At 43.0% G+C, this 24,755-nt stretch overlaps 1 protein-coding gene across 1 annotated transcript in view; it reads left to right on the forward strand.

Annotated features, from left to right (window-relative positions):
* PAPPA (pappalysin 1) overlaps window positions 1-24,755 on the forward strand; it is a 229,752-nt gene that overhangs the window by 78,165 nt on the left and 126,832 nt on the right. Inside the window, exons 6-7 of the mRNA XM_006267917.4 lie at window positions 2,196-2,317; window positions 8,605-9,112. Of these exons, the coding sequence (XP_006267979.2) occupies window positions 2,196-2,317; window positions 8,605-9,112 (630 nt within the window). The remainder of the gene's footprint in view (window positions 1-2,195; window positions 2,318-8,604; window positions 9,113-24,755) is intronic.

The raw sequence follows: 24,755 nt of genomic DNA on the forward strand, positions 1-24,755 counted from the left end.
GCACTACAGGAGGTCAAATAGAGAACAGGAAGCAGAGCAAAGGATATTCTGTTCCTTACTCTATCCTCTGTACACACTTACTTTTAATTTCCTCCAAAGTGTTCAGTGAACACATCCATTTGTTTACCTGTGTTGTTTAAAATGCACATTATTTCTCCTCAGAAATGAGCTTCTGGCATCATTGAAGTCAATGGACATAATATTGTTCCCATTGCTCCAAGAATTCACTCCAGGTCCTTCTTGCTGACAATTCCCCTTACAGCTTAATTAAAAAGCCAGAGGAAAAAAAAAAAAAAGATTTGAAATCACTGGACATGTCTACATGAGACATTTACTGCGCAGTTGAATAATTAGCAGTAAATGGTGTGCCCAGAAGCAATAAGCTGCAGAGCAATAAGCTGTGCAGTTTATTGCTGTGCATTAATAGCATGTGTTGATACACCCACAATCTACAAATAAGTGTTGCTCTAAGATCCTACAGCAGACAGAGTGAATCTGGGTTTTCGTCATTTAAAGAGAAGCCAGACCCCCATAAGAGGTCAAAGCCTGAATTCATATGTCTGAGGGCCCTTCCCTTCTTACCATTCTCAAAGAGCTCAGATACAGGATGACATTTCCTAGTTTTACAATAACTTCTAGGTGAGGATCCCAAAAGACCTGGCTAAAAACTGCACAAATAAGTCTCACAACTGGAGCCAGTCAAACTGTTAATCACTAAGAATTAGCGTCTATTTGTGGTGATGAAATTTGGTTTTGAACCAATCCTGATTGATATCCATACATATCTGAGGCAGAATGCAAAGTAATTGTTTTATTTGGCTCTGCTACGCGTGTTGTGCCTTTGGTGCGTGCACGCTTTTTCAACAGACATGCAATAAATAGCAAATAGCAACTAGTGAATCTTTGGATGAATTATGGTGCACACTAACATTTGGGATGCTTCCAGGACTTGCAAATATTTTAATACGTACTTCAAAGCGATGCGACTGCCAGGAGCATTGAATACTGGAACTAGTGGGTTAATGCCTCAGCAAAGGCTAAGCAGTATGACTACTGCAGTCACTAGAACTGCACTAGTTCACATCAGTTGTACTTCTGGTCCCATGAATTTATTAGCGGTAATATTTGTGAATCAGTGGGTTGTTTTTTTTCCCCCCATTGAACAAGCTGTGCTCACATTACTGTGTGGAAGGAACTCATGTTAACCATATTTTATACATGAGGAAACTGCAGTCCAGAGAGGTTAATGCCTTACCTCTGGTCATTAGTAGGGCCACAGCTTAGTCAAGAATAGAAATGAAATCTCCTGATGTCACTTTGTCTGCTTGAAGAACTAGACTGGGCATCTTCTCTCTCATCAGGGCTTGGTCCCTTTTTACTAAAGAAAAATCAAACAACCCAGCATGGTTTTGCAAGTGCCTGGCCTCATACAGGTTTCCCTCACCAACCGCAGGGGTTAGGTTCCTGAAAGTTCGCATGGTTGGAAAAATGGTGGTTCATAAGACAAAAGGCTTATGGGAAAAATGGGGTTAGGGACTTGAATCTAAATAATAAAGGAACATACAGTGTATAAAAATCATTTTTACATTCACCATACTCTCTCCATGTGCTAGACAATCCAACAACCTCAGTTTTGTTTCCAAGGACACCATTTTCCTTGCTCTCTTCACCACTCACTCGCCAAGAGGTCATAATTAAGGGCAACATGCAAAAATCACACAGAAATTGGGAGAAAAATGCAGAGCACCTGCAACTGGATGTTAACAGCGTGAAGCACAACTTGAGACTGAGTGTGCATGAGGAGATGGGAGTGCCATGGGTGGGTAGCAAGAGCACGGCAGGTGAAATGGCAGGTGGCTAGCTGATGCGTGCACATCAAAAAACGTGGTTACTCAACACTGTATACCGTGGTAACCAAAATGGTATATAGAATATTAAGTGTGGATACTCAAAACTGTGGTTGGCAAAATCTTGGTTGGCAAAAGAAACCTGTATATCCCACATGATCATTACATGGATGTAGACTTTATAGGCCATTATACTGACCCTTCAGAAGGCCAGAAAGTGTTCTTTGCCAGTGCCTCAAGGACAGAGGGTTAAGTCAAATTAGTCTTGTTGCTTTTAGCATAGTTGAATAAGCAGCTCATTCAACTGTTACTAAGTTGGTGTGTTTTCCTGTTTTCCTGGCCTCCTAGAGAAGTGGGATCAGCATGCGATCTGTGTGTGGAAGGAAGAGTCCTGGTGCAATATGCCTTCAGTGCCTCCTCACCAATGCCATGTGACCCATCAGGGCACTGGAGTCCAAGAGAAGCAGAAGGTGAGTAGACAGGATGGAGGAGAGACGTTTTTGCTATAGAAACAAAAAGGTGGTATAGTGGTAGCAAAGGAGGAGAACAGAAAAGGACAGAGTGAGGTAAAACTGATTATCGCCACATGTAGTGCAATGCAAAATAAAGCTCCAGGAAATGTATAGGAGCAACTTCATCTTCTGAGTAACCCATTGACTGAAGGTTCTCTGTTAACACATGTCTGTACAACTCCCATGTAAGTCAGTGAGAGATGAACATGCATTTCAAGAACAAGAGGTTCCAAGAAACTGCTCGTTTAATTTATCAGGGCCCTGATTCTGTTACTTTTGCTATTACTGGGTGCAATAAACTCCAGAGCAGTTTGAGCCGGAGTAAACTAGTCCTGGGGACACCCAGGAAAGCAGCAATTTGAGCCAGGGTACAGCAGTTTACGACAAGGCCAGGGACACAGCGGGTCAGCCCCAGGCTCTGGGTGGCAGCATCGGGCAGCGGAGAGGCTGGCTAGGGCAAGAGGGTGGTAAAAGTGTGCAGCCGTGTACCTAGGCATCAGGAAGGAGTCTGCCCCCCTGCTGGCTGGGCTGACCAGGCATAATTTGTGCCTGCAGTCAGCACCTACATGTGCATTTAATTGCAGTTAATTATCTCACCATAAGATAGTGGGGACCCTGCTAGTTCCTGACAGTAGTATCTTACAGTGGCATTAATTAGTTCACTGCATCTAACACCCCCCTACCCAGCCCAGGGGCACAACCCTGCACTTCTACCCCCACAGCTGCCAGGCAGGCATGGGGTGTGTTGCCAGGGCAGTGCGGGCTTGCAGAGGTTGCAAGGAGCTTCCCTGCCTGGCTCTACTCTGCCCACCAGGCCATGGAGGCTCCAGGGGGAGAGGCAAGGAGCCTAAACCTGCAGTGGGCAGCCTGCCCCTGCCCCTGCCCTGCACACAACCTGGGGGGCACGGGTTCCCCCCATCCCCTTGGGAGTGCATGCAGCAGCAGGGAGCCTCCCCCTGCCCACAGCCCCATCCTGCTGCCCACTGGGGCCCTGAGGCCATGCATTCCAGCCCTGGGCTCCAAGCTGCATGCACTACGTGGCTGGGCAGCAGCCCCAGCCCCAGCCTTGCCCAGCCTCCCTCCCTCCCTATAGTGGCCTCAATCCCACCCCCACTTACCTGTAGGAGCTGCTCTCCAGGGTGCCTGGCAGTCATGCATGTACCTACCCCCTGTCTGACCACCCCACTCCCCCTAGCCCCTTGCATGCTGGAACTCTGCCAGCCTGTACAGAGCTCTGTACAAAAAAGCACAATCCACGTGTTTCTCTATTAAAATGAAAAATCCACATTTTTCTACAGCAGAAGTGAAAATTCTGCCGTTTTTCCATTTTTCCATGGGAAACGGAAAACCCAGATCCCTGATCGTGAGTAATTGTAAAAGATTAGGCCCCAGATAAATTAATGGATTGACTTAAAGTTATTGCACCTATTCCTTGGGGTACTTTTGCAACTCATCCTTATTGCTTTTCTCTAGAGCATTTTGAAAGGAGAATGAGGGGGATGGGCTGAAGAATTTATTCTAAGATGCTGTCCTCTTTTATTAGATCTCTTCTATATGTGTATGTGCTTTTTATTGTATTTATATGTGTATGTGTGTACCATGCCATATGCTACTGTTTCTATTCTATGGCAGGTTTAGTGTAACTATTATAATACAAAAGAAGGCATAAAGAAATCACTGTCTTAAGGAAATGTCTTAGGGAGAGAGAGCAGAAAAACAAATATAGAGTATTTGGGGTCACTTGAAATAGAAGTGTATAAAGAATGAAAATTTCATTTAGCAAAGGTCTTTTATATCTGGCTTCTTTTTGAATCAGAATGAAAATCAGCATGTTTAAGTTCTCATCTAAGGATTATTCTAACAACAGCAACAACGAATCGAAACCTTTTAAAGTTGATCAATATATTTTAATTTATTCAATGCATGGTATTTGTCCTTTTTAAACTCTGCATTATAGCATACAATGTAGCAAAATATTTTTTAAAAGAAATTAAAATGAGTCTTTTAAAAATGGACAGTCACAATGTTGTGTTCCAAAGAGTGTCAAAACAGGGCATTTCAATGTTACTGAAAACATCTTCCCAGTTTTCCTTTAAGATAAAATTCTGGCAAAATCTACCTAATTTTTGCAAAGCCTTGTGAGTTTGGTGGAACGGCATATTCCCGTGAAATATGTAATTCCATCAAAATTTCTCCAGCAAGCTCTAATTTGAAACCTTTTCCTTCTAGATCTCACACGCCTTGCCATAGGCATTATTCCTAGAAAAACTAGGCTACTGTAAGATTTATTAGCCGGCTGCAGAGTTTACATTTAATTTCCTTTTCTCATAGTGAGTGTGCCTGCATATTCTTAACTATGAAGGGTGCAGTCAGATCCTTATCTGTCTCATTCAATTGCTGCTGTGCTCTAGCTCTAGTAAAGGGTTTTGGGAACACTGTCCAGCTACTATGTTAATAATTTCTCTCCCCAGGCATATATAAGATATACCACATGTGTGGTGTTTTTGCTTTGTAATTCTCTGTCATTCTTACAATCAGGAACTGTGTTTGTGTACTTAGTCCTAGTTACAAATAGTCCAGTTATGTCATTGTCTGGCTTTTTAAATTGCCTTTCTGTAAGACCCCCTGAATGCAATCTTATTAAAGTTCACGTTTGCAAGCATTCATTTGAGTAAATCTCCATTTCTTGAACATTCATAGAAAGCAAAAGAGCCACAAGCATGGCCAAAATGAACTAACATTAGCATTTGAGATAATACTTGTAGAAAATAGTCAATTTGTGACAGGGAGGTTAATACTCAAACCTGAGTAATAGCTATAGCTAACTATACTGTGTGGACTTAAGTCTATCGTGTGTGTGCGTTGTGGCTTCCTGCATTGTATTGACTAACCCAGCAGCTGATACAGAAACAGGAGAAAGGTGGTGCAGCCCTCCAACTTTTGGCTGTGCCATGCATATGCAGTAAGCTCACTGCCCGGTCAGCGCAGGGTCCCGCTGGAACTTTGCACCAGCTAATCAAGGAGGGGTCTGGCTGGACTCCCACTTTCAACTGGCTCCTGAGTCCAGGGGGTGAATGTTGCTGCCGTTTGCCCTTCCCCTCCCTCCTCCTTCCCACTCAGTTGAGCAGCAAGGGAAGGAGGGGATGAGCAGCGGTAGTAGTGCATACCCTCCAGGCTCCAGATACATGTAATCAGCAGTTTCAGCCAGACCTGGATGGACAGCTCACAGATGGCATGACTAAAAGAGAGCGTGACCATGCCATCATATCCCCTCTGGATCCACCCCTGCTCTAACTATAGTTTTGCCTTTATTCCATGGACTTATCAGACCACTAGTTTATGCTCTGGCAGTGGCTAATACTTGGCTCAAGAGCAGCCTGTTCCATATTTGAAATTGGAGTTGTCTCGATTGGATACAGAAGTTACATAGGAGGTTCCTTTGCCCTGGGTAAATAAGCATAATTTACAGAGTCAGGACTTGTTACCGTTACTCATACAAGCAAATCTGAAATTCGGTCTTTGTGTGCTTTCTGCAACACTTGAGTAGAATCGGATGTTTCTTTGATACTTCCTGCCAGTCTTGTCATGTTCCAGAGTATTTGCAGGAGCTGAACACAAACACACCTGAAGCAAATGCGCTTACCGTGCAAACAAATATTTTTTTTTCCTTTAACAGTATTTACCCCACTCTGAAAATTGGAAGGTGTGTGAAATAAGGTTCTGCTCATCTTCTCTAATGACATGCAAATTCCTTATCTAAGCCCATTGAACAGTGACTGCCCATAATCAGAAAGGGATTCTTTAGAGCTTTAACAGTGATATTTTGGCTTAAGCTTTCAAACTATGCAAGGCTGTAGTCAAGTATACAATGTTGTCCATCAGAACCACTGTTACTTAATAGGGATTAATGTACTGTATTAAATGCCCTGCAGTTTCAATGAAATCCAGCCATGTGCAAAGGACCAGCACAGAGTCTCTGCACCACTTAAGGCCACTGACAGCTTAAGTGTTAAACAGACGTAGAGCTGGCAGTCCATACAAAAGCAGCTTGCATCCTTTTTGAGGATGTGCCTCTTTTGTACAAAAAGGAGGGTGTGTAGCAGCATTATAGGGGATTTAAAAACTAGGGGAAAGAAAAGGGGAAGGAAGGAGGGAGAGTGAATGGGAGAAAGGCAGTGTAATCCAGTAAAAGGGGCTCTGGATTTTGAAACCGTAAACACTGCTTCTGATGCTGACCTTGCAAACATCGTGGCATTAGACCAGTATTTTTGAAAGAGGGGCCAAATTGAACCTGCTTTTCAGAGGAGCTGAACACTCTCAAGTCCCACTATGGGCAAAGTGAGTTGCCTCCGATGTATCCAAATCTTAGGACTGCAAGGTCAGTGGGCTGTTCCTGAAAATGTAGATCCAGCACCCCAGTTTCTCCGTTAGCCAGATGGCAAGTGTAATGCTTACCAGCCTTTCTAAATTGCCTTGAGAGTTGAGGGTTAAAAAAGCCGTCTTTGTGCCGTTGTTGGGAGCTGGATGTGTGTCCATGACAAAGTAACTGTAGGGCCTGGCCACCTGCAGGCACACACAGCAACAACTGTTGTGAGATAATGTAAGCTGGATGGTGCGTTGGCTACTCAGATTGATTAAACACTGAATACTTGTAATTCTCCCAGGGAAAAAAAAAAGTACAGCGTGTGAAACACAGCCCTGACTTCCTTCAAAAGACGTCACTGCTGTTTGAGCTTATGTCTCTGTTGCTGCCTGAGTTTCATGGCATTCTTGCTACGTAGTAGTATGTATGAAAGAGCAAAAGGATGCATAGGATCATGTGAAGAATAAAGAGGCAAAGAGTGCTATGTTTTGGACCTCCAAAAGGACTGTACCGGATGCAGGCAAAGCATTCTGTAACCAGGCTCCTCTTGCATGTCCAGAAGAGTCCTAAAATTGCCCATCTTCAGGAATACAAAGCAGTTTTAGCACTTCAGTAGACTGCAAACAATGCAAATAAACTTCATGCATAGCCTTTTGTCTTTAAATTAGGATTCATTTCTTCTCTTGCTTGGGTTTGCCCAATGCTTTGTTTACCTTGCTTCCTTGCTCTGCTACATCCGGCTGTACTCTCTTGCTCCCTCTCTCTCTGTTCCTTCACTTCTTTTCTTTTCTTTTCTTTTCTTTTCTTTTCTTTTCTTTTCTTTTCGTTCCTCCTTTCCTCAGCTTTGTCTTTTCCCTGTCCTTCTTGCTCCCTTTCCATGTGGTTATTTGGGAAGGAAGAGGGAATTTATAGCTAGCACTGGATTCTGTTACCGACTGTTCCACCCATCCGACCTCTCTGGATCTTTCAGTACATGACTTTATGCCAGATTGTAATGTTACCATAGTATTTGGGAGCCCAGCAAGCATTGTGGTTTTCATTAGCTTTTAGTAATACCTCCTGTGTAGCTGAACAAAGCCAATCGTGAGAAATTTAAAAATACAAGTTCTAGTTGTTTCATCACAATGAGTCCATAGAGCCAGCACAAGGTCTGTACTTTACTTGTGTCCAAAAAATAGGGCTTACACAAGATGGCATTAACCTTGTACGGGCCCTCTGCACAGGAATGATTTTCACCCAAAGAGCCCTATTGTATATGGCACCCTTACTACAGCATGATGAATCTGCCTTTCAGAAATATCCAATGTTCTTTCTTTTTTCCTTAGTTTCTACACAGAGAAAGGAAATCTTTCTGAGCGAGAGAACAGGACTAGAAGTAATGGGGTGAGATTAAAGTAAGGAGAGCTGCAACTAGCTATCAGGCAGTTTGAGTCTACTGTAGAATAGCCACCCACGGGAAAGAGATAGAAACCCTTTCAGTTGCAATTGGATGAAGCAACAGAAATGAAAAATATGAGGCCAGCTTATCTGGCATGCTTCAGCTGCTTTGTGCTGCTCTGTTGACACAAGGGTACCAAAAACCTGGTTCAGCTGGCCCTTTCAGCTGGGTTTATGGCTCTTTCATGTGGCCAAAATACACTGATGAACCTGGCTTGTTTGTACAGTAGGAAACAATCCTGCACTGCCAGGTTGAGCAGACTATTTCCAGCTCCTTCTGAAATATAGTGTGCAGTCCTAGGTACTTCTCTCTCAACTTTCTCTCCATCCCGGTATCTTTTCTCCCTGCCATCTGAATTCACAGTTTGTCCTGTAGTCAGTGCTGGCCCATGTTCTCTAACTTCCCTTCTCTCTATCTTTTTTCTTTGCTATTCTTTTCTTTCAGGTCATCCTGATGTAGAGCAACCTTGTAAATCCAGTGTCCGGACTTGGAGTCCCAACTCGGCAGTCAATCAGCACACGGTGCCACCAGCCTGTCCTGAACCTCAGGGCTGCTACCTGCAGCTGGAGTTCCACTATCCTCTGATTCCAGAGTCCCTCACTATCTGGGTGACATTTGTCTCCCCAGACTGGGACTCGAGCGGAGCAGTGAATGACATCAAGCTGCTCAGCACCAGTGGGAAGAACATCTCTCTGGGGCCTCAAAATGTCTTCTGTGACATCCCCCTGACTATCAAGTTGGATGCCAAGCAGGTGGGCGAGGAAGTGTATGGCATCCAGATCTACACTTTGGATGAGCATCTGGAGATTGATGCGGCTATGCTGAGCTCCATCCCTCAGAGCCTATTGTGTGCAGACTGCAAACCCATCCAATATAAGGTGATCCGGGACCCTCCTTTCCTGACTGGCTCTCCATTCATCATCTCAAACCTCAACAGGAGATTTGTGGACATGTAAGTACCCCTAGATGGAGGAATAGACAAAATGGTTTGGAAAAAATAGAGTTCTCTCTTTACAATGTTATGTTTCATGTTAAGATGAGTTTCTTACCTACTTAAATGATCAGAATATCGCCAACAGAGGCCACACTTGTAGTTTACGTATGGAATTATGCCACAAACCCATGGAACAGATTTACATCTTCAGACTTCCCACCTAGATCGGCAGATGCAAAGCATTTAGATAATTTGCTTAATCCTGCACCTCTGGACTTTCTGAGGTTCTAGACATACCCCAGTAGAAGGCTCTGAGAGAAATGTGATGATGTTCACTTGGAATAATACGTTTTGAAAGAAATGTGTGGTAGAGTTTATTTTCAGTGCTCTGGCAGGGACATTTATAAAAGCATGTAGAGTTGAAGGAATGCTGAAAAGCAAGAGTGCAGATGCATGTTTAGATTTATTAATGAATTTATTTTAGCCACCGTCTCATTCCTTTCTATATTTATTTTTTTCAATCAAATTTTACTAGCACAAATGCTTGTAGTCTTCAATGGGACATGCATGGTCCACGTGCCTTGCACTGATCTGTAGAAAGTAAGGGAGAATTTGACCATAAGTGAAATGTTGCACCAGAAGGCTGATTAGAAAAGTTATGCTCTTGTAATGAGGGTTTACAAACATCACCTTGCAACTTTCATGACCAATTCCAGCCAAACACGATGTAAAACGACATTTTAAAAAGCAATTTTAATAAGTCCAAATGTTGGTCCAATATTCCCTCGCAAATCACAAATCTTGCTTCCCTAATAACTTCAGAGAATCCATGGTGTGTTCACAGGCATTGTATAAACAGAAAAGGAGCAACATCTCTTGAATAAATAATTCCTTAGAAATTATTCACTGTTCCCCAGGAACGCCACGAAGCTCTTTTGAAAATGAGTACCAGATAAAAGGAATTAACCTGCTGAGAAAAATGCATGCTAATTTAGAAGAGATGATCTAATTACTTTGTCTGATATCAAGGAAGAGTGCATCATTATAGTCTTCTAAACAATCTAGTAATTGTAGGAAACTGCCCTTTGATAGTCCAATTCTACTACTCGGAGAATGCAAATTATCTCTCTGCTCACACGAATTCAGCTTAATTAACAATAGCGCATTAAAAACAAAACTCCATGGATAACATTGGAACTACTCATGTGCTGAAAGTTAAGCATCTGCTTAAATACGTTCCTGGACTAGAGTGTTAATTTGCAACAATTACTGGCACTTAAAGTAGAAGTACTATTCGCATATTGGAAACCTGGGAAATTATGACTTTTCCCATGGTTTTGCTGTGAAAGCATCTTTTCCTGAAAACTGGCCCCTTCTCACTGGAAAATGGGACTGGCTTGCCTGCAAAATATGCATACCTTAGCACAAGTTCCCACAGAAATAGGCCCAATTTTGAGTTCATAATGAAATGTGAAAAAAAAAATTAAAAACCTTTGAATTCGGAGTCTTGTTCCTATGTACTTTTGTTTTGAATACAATACAGACCTCTCGCTGACAGTCCTCTTAACTGGACCTTAGATAGGAAGGTTGTTTTCATGAGCTATGGGTCTACAGACCTCAGAGTCAGGCTCCCTCCTAGCAGCTGTACAAGAGTGGTGGAATGGGAAGTCCCATTTCAAACCAGCATATTGTTTGGTGGTTAGGGCATTATTAATAACAATTTTAGCTGGCGTTTAGGTAAAATGGCATGGTAGCACTTTTCTGCTTCATAGATGTGTGGAGACATGCTATAATGGTTTGGATGCTGCAGCTATGGAGGCAATGTAGATACCTGACCTGACAGTACAATGTCACGGACACACTTGGGCACCTAGCGCAGGATCTTTTATTTTCAGTTTGATTCTAGTTTTTAACCAAACTGTAATGGTGTGTATGAGACTAGCTTTCTGTCTGTCCCCGGGTAAGACACAGGTCTTGTACTCCCTAAGCAGGAGGTGGAGGTCTCCTTGTGCTCACTCATCTCAGCATCTGTGAAAGGGGCGTCAGGATACATTTCTACACACATGTGGACAGAGACCATCGCTTTGAAATCTCTCTCAGCAGGAGCTTTTTCTCTTCCACCTGTTTGGTTCACTCTGTAAGACAGGAGCTCTTTACCACCTGATATGACAGCCCCATTACCTCTCCATAAATCCCAGCTCAGTTATCCTTTACTCATGTTTTGGAACATTTCTGGTATTGAATGAAGTGACCCCTGTTTCATATAAAGCTTATTGCGAAGGAAGTTGCACACCTCCTGCCACCTCTGACCTTGATCTTCCTTTTCTTTCTTCCCCCTAACAAAGCTCTGCTATCTGCAAGCAGTATCATTTCCTTTCATCGGTGCCACACCTGGAGAAAATTAATTTCTCATACCTCCTTCATGTTGGTGAGAGAGAACCCTTTCCTTACGCTGAGAGGAGAGACAGCTTTAATGGATAGCCCTTGCCTAGTCAGCATCGGGTGCTCTTACAGGAGGGTAGGAATAACTAGAGCAATGCAAACCTTGTATTAAGAAACACATAACACTGCCAAACCTGTCTGCTCTCAAGTTGAATTTGAATCCCAGCTCTCGGCTCAGGTTTGCTGAGCACGGTGAACATTTCAAAAGGACAGGGCTAAGGTCCAAGTAACCTCTTCTTCCTTAGAGGTTTTGGGGAAACCAGGCAAAACTCATTCACTTCAGCTGAGTTTAAGAATGCCGAGCTCTTTACCCCCCATGGAATAACTAGCAAAGGGAGGGGACTTGCCTGCAAAGTTCAGATCTCAGTTCACATCCAGATCCAAAGTTCAGAGGGTTCAGATCTGGAGTTTTCATTCTGGCTGATCTCTAGGGATGGCTGAAACAGTTAACCTGAATTCCCTTTAACTCTCTTGCAATCCAGTACTCTGGTGATGGCTGTAACAAAATCACTGCCTCAGCGCTCATTATTGAGAAAAGCCCTTTGAGATTTTTGGAGTGGAGTATTAAGTATAGAAAGCCAGGGACAGGCCAGTTTCTGGAGGATGTCAAAGAAATGATTAGATAGCCAGTAACAAAGGAATAATCTTTTCTGATCACTGGAGCTGTCTTTATTTGTTGTTGGGGGCGTTGTTTGTTTTGTTTTTTTCTTGTTTTTTTTTTTCACAAAATGTGGTCTTATTAGGAACAAACAACGGAGAAGAATGGAGAAGAGAAATTGCAACAGATCTTCCTGTGCATTGGCAGCAGTGGGCAGTGCGTGGACTGCTTCCGCACAGGCAGAAGTGGTTTGTTCCAAATTATAATTTGTACCAGGGCTTTACTGTGTGTGCTGGCACCTCGAAAAAACCTATATGTAGCTGAGGAATCCACAGCTGGATTGTATTTTTCCAGTAAATTCCTATAACCACTAAAATTCTGGTAGCCATGTCCTCCTGTCACAAGGCATGAGTAATTGCCATTGAAATCAATGCCACTTACTTGGATTTCTAAGGAGGAAAATCAGAGCCTACCCAGAAATAGCAAAGTAAAATACTAATGTTACTTTACAGGAGATCCAATAGGGTAGTGTGGCCCAATTTTTTTTTTGGCAGATGTGCCAAATGCTGCACCCTGCCCAGGTGCTATTCTGAGCTCTGTCCCCTGCCTATTCTGCTGTTCTGGTTTCGTCTCCCTGTCCGATCTGTCCTGTGCTACCTGTCCCCTTCTCAGTGTACCAATGCTCAGAGACTGCCTGTGTTACTTGGGGCACACGTGCCACAGGTTGGCCACCCCTGCAATAGGGCTTTCCACTGGGCTCTGAGAAACCTGGATGCCTCTCTTCTGTGTCTCTATATGATATTGAATAAACAGGTGACAGGGCAACCATTTATGATGCAGAGCAGAGGGGTTAGCTACGTGATTAGATACCTCATAGTTCATTCATTAAACACTTTAGTTTCCTATTTTACCAGTCATTAATCTGTGAGGGGTTCTGTACAAATATGAGGCTACAGGGGTGTGTATGGTAGGGGCAGTGGGGGTATGCGGTTTTCCATCCTTTTATTCTCCTTAAATTGCCAGAGCAAATTCAGCTTGAAAGCACATGTGTCTGTAGCGTGTTTGGTGTGCAGTAGCAAAAAAATAAACTGATTCCTAGGAATGATACTTCACAATCCTCTACCATTTTTACATGGGTAAGCTCTACTGGTTTCAGTGGAGCTGTACTGGTATAAAAGTAAAATAACACTAGGGAGAGAACCTGACTGGAGGCTGAAGGTTTTTAAATGAAACCTTCATAGAATCTGCTTCCTGCATCCGGTACCATCCACTTCTTTATTTTCAAAAGAAGAAATATTTTTTTTTTTATTGAGAGCGTAGTGTTTTCCATACATTACGTTATATTCTGGGCCTTCTTAGCTACCTGGGTATTATTGCCAAATGTACTTGAAGCCCATTTCCTTTTAGCCAGTTCTTGAAATCTGCCATAATGAGTTTTCCTTCAGATCTTACTCAGGTGGAAGTCCCATCAAAGCTATTATTAAGGACTCAATAGCTTGAAAATGTCAAGTCCTGCCTACACCTACCCCCCACCTCCTCCCCCTCCAAAAGAAAGAAGAGCTTGGAGGAAACATACCACAAAATACATCACAGAAATAACTTGAGTAAGAGAAATACTGTTCATCCTAACTGCAAACTGACAAGCTTGGACTTGTCAGTCCTAAGCATTTCCTTTGTTTTGCCAAGAAAATATGAGGGTGTTTGTTTTTTTTTTACTTTACAGCTATCTAGACACTACCTAGCTACTAGTAGCAGCAGTATGGACTTCATCGAGTCTACCTTAGACCTTGAGCTGAGCATTCAGTATCAGATCCTATTACCACAGCAGCCCACTGCTGTTAAAATCAAAACTAGCTAGTTTAAAGCACTCTTGGGTATGTACACAAGCTGCAATCACAGTGTAGTCATACCCTGAGGCTAGCTTGAAGGGCTGTTGGAATTGCTGAGGTTTTTCCAAATATTCTTCCACGGGCTTCTTAGCATACCTGCAAATATGCTAGAAAAGAGCAACCTTAGTCTCTTTTGCTGCTATTCCAAAAAAATCCTATTAGCTGAAATGGCATCCTTAAGAGAAATCCATCCCAGTGCACAAGTGCCAGCATAAGGTCTTAATTTAGAGACACTGGTACCCTCTCTGATGGGATGAATATCACTCAGAAGCACCTTCAAGCCTGCTGCACTGCTCTGGCTGCCTCCTAAACTGGAATCAATGGAGCAGAGCCTGTATGACTCCAGGCTGGTTATTAGCGCAGGGGCGATTTAATTGGCTCTGTCACTGAGCAATGTGAATTAAACAGTCTGAAGCATTGTGTGGACAGAGCTACTCTGCTTCTGGTCAGGAGACAACTTGCGCAGAGAATCACAGCATATTTCGCAGCACCCTGCCAGGCCCAGCTACCCTGCTGCTGAGTTTTTTAGTTCACAGCAACACACATGTAGAAGCTGATAGGGGTGACTGTGGCACAAGGATGCTTCAGGGAGGGGGCTGTCTGCTGGCTAACCCTGCAGTGGAGCACTCTTGTGCCCCAGCCACCCCCTCTGCAGCATATTGAGTCAGGTCGGAGTAGCCCTGGGCTGGCAAGCTGAACCCCACCAGGCCCTCTGCCAGTCAGGTATTCTCTAACCCAGCTCAACATGTTGCGGTCCCAGGCATATGTTCAAATGAGAACAATAAACTCTGGCATGATATGCACCAGAGTTTATTGCTTCAAATTAATTGCATACGTAGACATGCCCAGTAACAAATAGGACTACTGTGCTAATACCAAAAGTTACTCTCAAATATTCTGGCAGGTGAAAGTGGTTATTTTGGTGCACCATTATTTCTGGGTTCATAACTTTTTCTGGTAAGGGCTGTAATTTATTATAGGCAGTCTATAATCTTATTGAAGTTTCTAGGAGCTACTGAAGTATATAAATGATCAACACCACTATTTGTAAGTATATTCATACCCATCAGGTCTCTTTCAGAAGAAATTATTGTAAACCCCCCAAAAGTTTCATGAAGTTTATCCCTGATTCTTATTTGTTTTGGAAATGCATACCACTGATACACCATGTGTTGTCTTCATTTGTGTGAGAGCAGAAAGGTGACCAGTCATATACCACAAATATGAGTAATGGATGCAGTTTGTAAACAACTTGTAGACTGAAATGTGTTTGTATGAACTATTTGACCAATTTGTACATGCAAGAGGTATGATGAAAAATCAGGAGGGGTTATTCATGATGGGTAATTAAATTAGATATAGCTACAAAATAAAAATCACTGAGTATGTATGAGCCAAAGCCTCTGGAAGTCAGTGGAAAGACTCACATTTACCTTCATAGCCTCTGGAACAGGCCACATCTGTACAGAGATTAAAAAAGAAGTATGAATACCACAGTGCTGATGTGAGAGTGTAAGTCTCTATTGAATGTAAGCCCCTGCTAAAGTCCATACCTACATCTGTCCTTATTATGGCATTCCTTCCTTCATAACTATTCAAAGAGCTATTTCTCTATTTTCTTAACTTTTACCAGATCAGAACATATGATCTAAAGCATCTGAGCTGAATTGCTAGATCCATCTGTCATGGAGATAAGTAACACCATATTTTTACTCAAACATAATACAGATCACCAGGTGGATGTTTTCCCCATGCCAGGCTCTGAAATGTAGGTTATCTTCTTCCTTTCCCTCCCCTGCGGTGCCAAGAATCTTTTGATATGCCAGGAATATTTGGGTGTACATAAGGCATGAGAGATGCATTCACAAAGCATTTTACACACACAGAACCATTCACAAGCATTTGGAGAGTGTTATTTCTGAGTGCTGAGGATACCCACCTTGTATAAGCTTATGCAGCTCTATTAACTTCAGTGCCACTTTGCTGATGTACGCCAGCTGAGGATGTGGCTTGTAAAGCTTAAAGAGAAGCGGTCATCACTAGAACTAATCAGGAATTTTCAGGAGAACCCAGTTTGTCCAAAAACGCTTAATCATCAAGACCAAAAGATTTTGTGGACTTTGCTACAATTGCTACAAACTGCTGAGTTTCCTCTCTTATGGTGGCCCTAATTATCATGATTATGATTGCCGTGATTTTTACATAGCCCTTCTCTGCATTCTCCCATCTGTTTTTTTCTTGGGCAGGTATGGCCAAAATTTCACATAATATTCTAGGTGAAGTCTTACTAGTGTTTGGGACAATGACGTTATTCCCTACTGATGCATTCTAGGGCTGCATCTGCCTTTGTCATAGGCACATCATATTTGTAGTTCGTGGTTATCCTATAATCAATATTATATTCAGGCATTTCACTTCTGCTGTCTTTTACAAGTGATGAGCTCTCACTTTATAGCAGAAATTCTGCTTTTAGCCCCTACCCTCAGTGAATAACTTTACACTTTTTATCCCATTTCTGTTAATCCAGGTCTCATAATCAGTTCTTTCTCTATAATATTCTGTATGTTTGAAAAACACGTTATATTTTGTCCAATTTTCCATCTACCTCTGCAGCAGGTTTGCAGTGCCTCAAAGTGCATGTGCGTGCTCTTCTGGGTGTGCCCTATGCCTTTAATGTCTCTCTAAATTTGTTTCTGAAAAAAACCCGAAAAACAAGAAAACCTTGCATACTATTAAAGTGAGACTACTGACTCACCTCCTACCTCCACTTTCTTAAATATAGGTACTGCATTTGCTGTTGTCCAATCTAGAGTATGCCTGGAGAGCTTTCTTAAAAAGTCCTTGCTACCAGTTTTTTTTCAGTTTCATGTGCCGGTTTTTCAGTGCTCTGGGATAGAGGTTATCTGCTTCCCCAAGTTTGAGCTCATAAAGCAGTTTGAATTTTCCTTCCATCTCAGTTGTGATGATTTCCATTTCTATACTTTCATTCCCATTAGGCATCCCTTGCTTTGTCTACATTATCCTCACTGAAAACTGAGGAAAACATTCATTTAGCTTTTGGTCATAACTATATTATCTTTAATCTCGACCCCATACCCATTGCATAGCAGCTTCTTCCTCCTTTCCTTGTTCTCTTTGTATTTGTGTATCAGAAAACCTTTATTTTTATTATTATTTGTTTTTAATTTCCTTTGCAAAGTCTTAACTCATCTTAGTTTTTGCAATTTTCACTTTTATCACTACACTCTCTGACCTCCAAGACAGATTTCTTAGCTGATTTTTTTCCTATTATTTGTAAGCTCATTGCTTACTGCTAATATCCTGAGTTGGTTATTCATTCGGTTAGGTCTGGAGTCCTTCCCTAACAGGTTTTCCCTTTGCTTGGGATGCAGGTCACAGACAGCTTTGGCACCTTCAGTTTAAATAAATGTCATGTCTCTTCCACATGAGTCTTTAAACTCTTTGGCCCAGATTATCTTGATAATTATTTCCTTCAGTTTCTCAAGCTTTAGCCTTTTGACATGGAAAACTTTAGTTACAAGCCTATTTTTGTTTATCTTTTCATTCACTTAAATTGAACCACTTGCAATTATTTTCTACAACTTTCTCTTTCTATTTACCAAAAAAAAAAAACAAAACAAAAAGCCAAAAATAAAGTCATTTTTTTTGGTTCCATGACTACTTGGTAAAACAAATAAATAAATAAAGGAAGGAAGAAGGCATCACATCCATGAATATCTTGCTTGTCATTATTAGAACGATTTGTTACACACTTGATATCTGGGAAATTAAAGGCTCCCACCATCTCACACTTCCTTGTAGCATTTATCTCTCTGATATAAAGGACAACTCTGTCTGTATTCAGATCTGTCCCTGGGGGTCTATAGCAGACTATCCTAGTAGAATCCCTTTCAGAGGTCTTCCCCAAAGTGATTTGAATTCAGTTTTATCCAAACCGTTTCTCGTAATTTTTTCAATACTCTGCTGTATTATGACACTATCTCGCCACCTTTACTTTTATTTTTACCTTTCTTGAACAGCACACACTCTTCAATACCTATAATTCGGTCATGACCGCTGTTCTTCTGTGTCTCTGTTCCTTCCCCCTGTATTATCTGGTTTCATGTCATGTGCAGAAGTTCTAGTTTTTCCATGTTGTTGCCCAGGTTCTTTGTCTTATTGTATAAACATACCAGTTGTTTTTCTCTGACCTCAGCCAAATTCCTAACCAGACTAGGTACAGTCTTTCCATGGACTGTAATGCCTACTTGAGTGATGACTGCCTTCCCGACCCGCTTTGTATTTTTTATGAAAACCTCTGGAAACTTTACACTTTCTGGGAGCTGAGGAGCTTCTCGCAATCTGTTTAGGCAAAAATGAGGGATCTGAGACTGCTGGTGTCAGTTGTTATCTTCCTTGAAGTCCAGGTCAGGATTGGCCTGGAGAGCAACCTTGGTTGGAATAGTTCACCTACCACCTCTCAAAATGTATCGTCACTGTTGGCAGCATCCCTAGAGCCTTCCTCCTATGACCTGTATTGATTGCCCTGTTTTTGTTTAATGAAACTGGAAGTTTCCCAAGAAGAAGTCTAGAAGATGGAACTACCTGCCCTGCACCTTCTCTTTCAATGAAAGGAAATTGGTCATTGGCCCACCTGACCGTAACAGATGCTCAGTGCTCTGTAGGACGGCAGCTTCTCCACCCAGTGGGATCATTGCAGGCTTACCCTGGGGAAAATGCTTCCTTTTCCCCAAACAATGTATCCTCACATCTGACTTTCATCTCAAAATCTGAGGCCGCACCTGGGCTGGGAGGCTGGGAGAATGGCTAATTCCATTTACGTGTGCCAGATACGAGTATGTACCCCTACTCATTCAGACAGAGAACACCCCAACTATTCAGTGGAGAGGAACCAGAAAGAAAAATCCACTTGTTTCCTTCTATTATGCTCTTTAACTTTCCTTTCTCTCTGCTTCCTTCATATATATATCACAATTGAAGGTTGACGTGGTTGTTCTTATTACCAAATGTTCGCTGGTCACATTACAGAAGAGATGCAGCAGGTCCCCTTTTTCAAAGAGCTTGAAATTAAATGTTAGAGACTATTTCTGCTGCTGCTTGGGAATATGCATCTTCTTTTAGCTGATATGACTTGACAGCTGGCAGCCACGATCTGATGAGAATCTTCCTGTCTTTCTTTCATAGATTAAATTACTGCTAATTCAAGGTGCCAGATAATCTTTACAAGAGAATGAAACCTGTTTCCTAACTATCCCTGTCACACACATGCACATGCGTGCACGCGCGCACACACAAAATATTTCAATCTCCATACATGCACACACATGCTCACACATGTAGTAGATATTGCAAACTCCTTCCCTGCTCCCCTGTGCTATGATAGTATAGCCAAGCCCTACAGAAGTGAAAGACCTATTTCCCTACCCACTCAGTGGCATTTTCTCTCTTCAGCCTCCAGTTTGTGCAAGCTAGCCTTTTTGTGCCAGCCGTGGTGACAGGATTTGCAAAGATCAGCTGCTGTGGTTACTTACATAACACCACAGCTAGACATGGCATTTCACAAAACATGGAGCTTCAGTTCATCTGTTCTAGCTGAGCTGTACTGAATCTAATGTGGGGGAAGGGGAGGCAAATGTAGGTGTACACGTTTGTGGCTTTCTGAACTTGGGGCAGATCAGAGACTTTTTTGGCCCTGGGTTTGACAGAGAAGCATCAGGAAGTGGAACCAACAGCTCAGAACCACTGGGATGCAGTAGCACTCCGGCCAAACCAGCTTGTTCCTCCGAAGTGTGCTCAGCTCCAGGAGCTAGCAGAGATAGTGTTGAGTCTGTATGCCAACTGTAAGCCACCCAGTTATTCTTCTGTGCAGGGAGAGTCTTCAAGAGACCCATCAAGCTGGATTTTCATCATCCAGGTACCAACAGAGTGACATAAAGAGAAAGGCCAGCAAGTGGCCCACAGGTCGATAAAAACAGGAATGCATGCTCTCTGCTCATGTCTTACCTCCAGAAAGACATCATTAGAATGCCATACAGTTCAATCCCTGATCTTTTCTCTATGCCTGAAGAGGGATGCTTGAACGCTTGAGTGCTTGAGGGGTGCAATGAATTTTTTTGTTTTGTTTTTTTTTTTTGCAAAAATCTAGTTGGTCTAATAAAAGATATCACCTCTACCACCAGGTCTGATTCCTACTAGCTAGGACTGAATTTGAACTGGTGACCTAGTGGTAGTAGTAGTAAGGTTTGAAGCTCCAGGAAAGTGTGAAGGTCAAGTGAGAATTGTCTCACTGGGCTAAAGGATTTATTGCAGGTAAACCAGTCTCAGAGCTGTGGTGAGTTGTGCTGTGCATTATCTCATGGTTAATTATATCTCTCTGATGTTTCCTTTTTGATGTTCTTCTTAGTTTGGGTTCTAAATAAGAAGCACCAGAAATCTCCCAGGAATAACAAATGACTTTTCTTTGCTTGATTGAGGAAAGAAATATTGGACAGGCATGCGTTATGCAACAATTTAAAAATAAATCCTTCATAAAATTTGTAGTGAGCTTCAAATACCACAAGAGAAGCAGACATGTGTTACCTGTGTTTTTATCAGCATTGGCAGCTACTCCCATTTTCTTAGCAATTTTAGTTAACCGATCATTTTCTGGGTTCTTCATTTTAATGTCTATGGCCCAAACTTAAATGCCAAGTGTCTGTTAAATTTGGCAGACAAGGTTCTTTGGGTGAATCTGATATCTTTTATTAGACCAACTTAAATAGTTGGAAAACAATTTTTAAGCTAGCTTTCGGGTTCAAAAACCCTTCGTCAGGCTAAGGAAGTTTCTGCAGTTGGTGTGTGCTCTTCCTGGATGGAATGAAAAGTAAAGTGCTTAAACCAACACAGCTACAACCTACACCCCTAGTAAATTTGGAGCACAGAGTGCAATCAGATAGGACTTTAAAACACGTTAAACAGACTTTGACATATCTGTTCTGCTGTCAATATGCAGTGTGGCTACTACAGGAATAGGCACTATAGAAAACTCTTTTAAAGGCCATATGGCTCGCACACAGAAAGGATCATAATCTCTTGATACTAATTATCCCTCTCAGGCTTGATCCTGTTAATTCTGGCCAGGATGTTTCAAAAGTGACTGGTGGCTTAAGGTTTCTCAGTTGGGGGGCTTAGCCTGATACCCTTCAAAGATACCTGGTTGGAAGGGGAGAGGGTGCTCCATATTTTCTGAAAATCATCTCTCCTAACAGAACCTCAAGTGGAACAAGCAGCGTCATTAAAACTGCTGTGAATCTTGCCTCTCAAACTACATATAATAAATTGGATCCACTTATTCACAGTGCTGCACTTATTATCGTTTTAATATGAGGCCAGTTGCAAATGTAATAACAATGGAGGGAATTCACTCATGATGGGACTTTAGAGGGGTAGAGATAGAGGCCACATGTTGCATCAGAGTCAGTTATTAAACCATTAAAAATCCACAAGTGACTAGCTAGTAGGATTTCTCTTAATCTGAAGTGGATTAAGCTAAAACACAGAGCCCCAGTGGAGGAGAACCTCACGGAGTACTCATTTGGAATAGATACCTCATCCCATTTCAAATCTCTGCTTGCCATCAGTAGTGTCACGTGTATGAGCGCATCCACATACATCTTACACACACGTCATCAGGAATCAATATCCTCAGAGTGGCCCAGGCCTCTTGTTTTATGGTGGCACTCTCTGAAGCAGAAAAGTACAGGATAGTAGAGGTGGCTTAGCTGACAGGAGAGGAATTACCCTAAACATCTGTGTGTATTAAAAACCTGAGCCAAAACCTTTGACAATGTAAAGACTCCTAGTGGCTTCAGGGGCTTTGGATTGGGTGCCCAGAGTATCTGCTCACATGGCTCTGTTTCCTCATGCTGAACATTTAGCGTTTCCTCTGGATTACACAGAAATGTTAAGGTATTAAGTTCTGAAAAGCAGGCCTTGGCTCCGAATCGTTGCAAAGGAAATCCTAGAAGTCAGGTCTGGATTCAAGGACAGTGTAGAACATAACTCTGCCTCACTAATGACCCCAGACCTGGAGAGACCTTCCTCCCAGGGGCAAGCACCGAACCTTGGCTAAATGGAGCAGGACTGAACATGCTGATTCTTGATGTTGAAACCAGCTGCACTTCAAAACCAGTCTGAGGATAAACCATCAGTTTGCTGAGCCCTGGTCAGAAAAGCCTTCAGACGATTCACAGGGTCCCCATCATTCCTGTTCAGAGCCTTTTCAGATTTAAATTAATAGGATGTGAGTCAGGCATTTCCCAGACAGCATAGTTGTCGAAATCAAGTTAAAGCATATACCAATCCCACTAGCATTCTTCTCAGTGAGACTGCAGTGGATTGCTATGAACATCAGCTAAGCAACGGGAACATCATTAAAGATATGAGTAATAAAATGCTGATCGCCCATGCTGGCCTCCCTGTAAGGGAACAGAGCTCACCAGTGTCTGCTGACAATGATGGCCTTTAAAGCTAAATACACTAACCTGTTCTAACCTGCCTACCTGCTGGGTTGTTATCATCTCTTTGTCAAAAGGATACACTGTAGCTGCTTAGCTGAAAATCAACTGTTTAAACCAGATGCCCTGCTGCTGTAAACCAGCATAGTGCCAGGGAAGTCAGTGGAGCTCTGCTGATTTACACCAACTAAACATGCAGCTTTACATATTGTAGCTGCCAGTATCCTTCCTGCTGGGTTGACTGGTTACAAATCTCTCTCTCTTTCTGTCTCTCTGCAGTTGTTGAAACTGAATTTTGCAGGAGTGTGTTTTAATTAAGAAGTTCTCACATCTCACATTAGCATTTCATCACACTATGTTCAGGACACAAACCACACAATTTTTTTTCTCCCTGTTTCTTTAATAGCATCCAGGTGCTGAGACCCTTAACCAGTATATTTCCTTAAAAGTACCTCTTTGGTGCAAACACCTTTCTAAAGCTCAGGGCTTGTAGTAGTGACTTTATCCTGGGATATGTAACTTGATCCCATTAAGAACCTCCATCTATGCCATCTAAATCCCCCTCATCCTCCCTTTTCCAACAAAGAAAGTAGAAATTAATTTATCAATGGTAGAAAGTTTAGAAAGAAAGAATAAATGAATGGATGAATGAATTAACAAACAAACTGTCTTTAAAACCTCAATTGCATATTGCCTTTTTTATTAAATGTACTACCGTGATTTAAGTTGGCATCATGACAAATATTTAGATGATTATATATAAGTCTGTTGGAGTTAATCAGTTGCACATATCTATATATATATATGTGTGTGTGTGTGTGTGTGTGTGTGTGCAACTGATTAACTCCAACAGAATATATATGTGTGCGTGTGTGTTTGCCACTTTAAAACTTCCCGAGCTTGTATAAAGGAAGAAATAAATATAAAATATATTTAAAGCAACAGTTTCAGTAGCTGCAGGCATGTTTACCTGCTAGAAAAGTACAGGAGGCCACTTTTCAGAGTGAGTTGTTATATCAGGGTCATTCTGTGCCACAAAGCTCAATGCAGCACCAAGTATACTTAGAAGAAACTGTTTGCTGGCCTGAGTAGAAAATGTACAGAAACATAACCTAGGTGCTCAAATGGCAAATGAAATGTGTGGCTTCAGTTAGTTCTCTTGGGGTGAAGCTACACATTACCATAGGTGGAGGAAGGTGGGGGCTAATAGGGGTTAGCCCCACTCACCCAAATGTGGGGTCATGGTAGGGCCACAAGGCAGCCTGGCCCAGGGCTTCTGGTGGCTGCAGCAGCGGTGGGGAGGGAGCGAGGCTGGGAGGGAGGGAGGCAGGCACTGTACAGCCAGTGGGTTGGGTGTGGGACTGAGCCACGAACAGCTTGTTTGGGGGGGGCACAGCTCCTGCTGCTATGCATACCCCAGGAGGCATGCAGGTGTTTGCCCCCAGATCTGGTTAGGGCAGGGCAGGCTCCACTGTGTGCTGGGCTGGGCTGCACTCAGGGTGGACGGCAGTGGCAATGGGAGGGGTTCATAGGAGTGGGGCTGCAGTCAACCCAGACTTCACCATAGCCCACCCAACCCCCCTCCCAGTGCTGCTGCTGCCCATCCAGAGCACAGCCCATCCCTCCCCCCCACTGGGAGGAGCCTGGCACAGCCCCCAGCCCCAGTCTGCCCTGCCCCATGCAGATCTGGGATCACACACCCCCATGCACTCCCAGGACACATGCAGTGGTGGAAACCAACCCCCCTCCCCACACCCCCCAGATGAGCCATGGCTTCATCCTGCACCCTGCCCCACACCAGCTGTGCAAGGCCTGCCACAGCAGTAGCAGCATTAATGTTATTATAATCATTACTATTATGAACAATAACAACTCAGGGCGGGTGTCAGGGTCCTGGGGGCTCCATCTCCTCCGGCCTGGTGGTGCAGCTAAGGCTGACCCGCTCCAGCCCCCAGCTCGGGACCCCCCGGGTGGTGCGGGGCCAGTGCAGGAAGGCAGCCAGGCAGGGCTGGTGCGGGGTTGGGGGGTGGTAGATTCATTGGCATGGGGGAGGTTGGCACTGGGCAATGACCCCGGGCACAGGGGAAGGGGCAGCTGCACGGGTGCAGTGGGCCCCAGCCCCGATCCTATCTTGGGCCCAGTTCCAGTCCACTCTGTTCCGATCCCTGTGTGTTTCTAGCCCCAGCCCCCCCACCCCTTGGCCCTTTCCCCTCCCC

The sequence above is a fragment of the Alligator mississippiensis genome, chromosome 12, assembly GCF_030867095.1.
Source record: "Alligator mississippiensis isolate rAllMis1 chromosome 12, rAllMis1, whole genome shotgun sequence".
Taxonomy (NCBI): domain Eukaryota; kingdom Metazoa; phylum Chordata; order Crocodylia; family Alligatoridae; genus Alligator; species Alligator mississippiensis.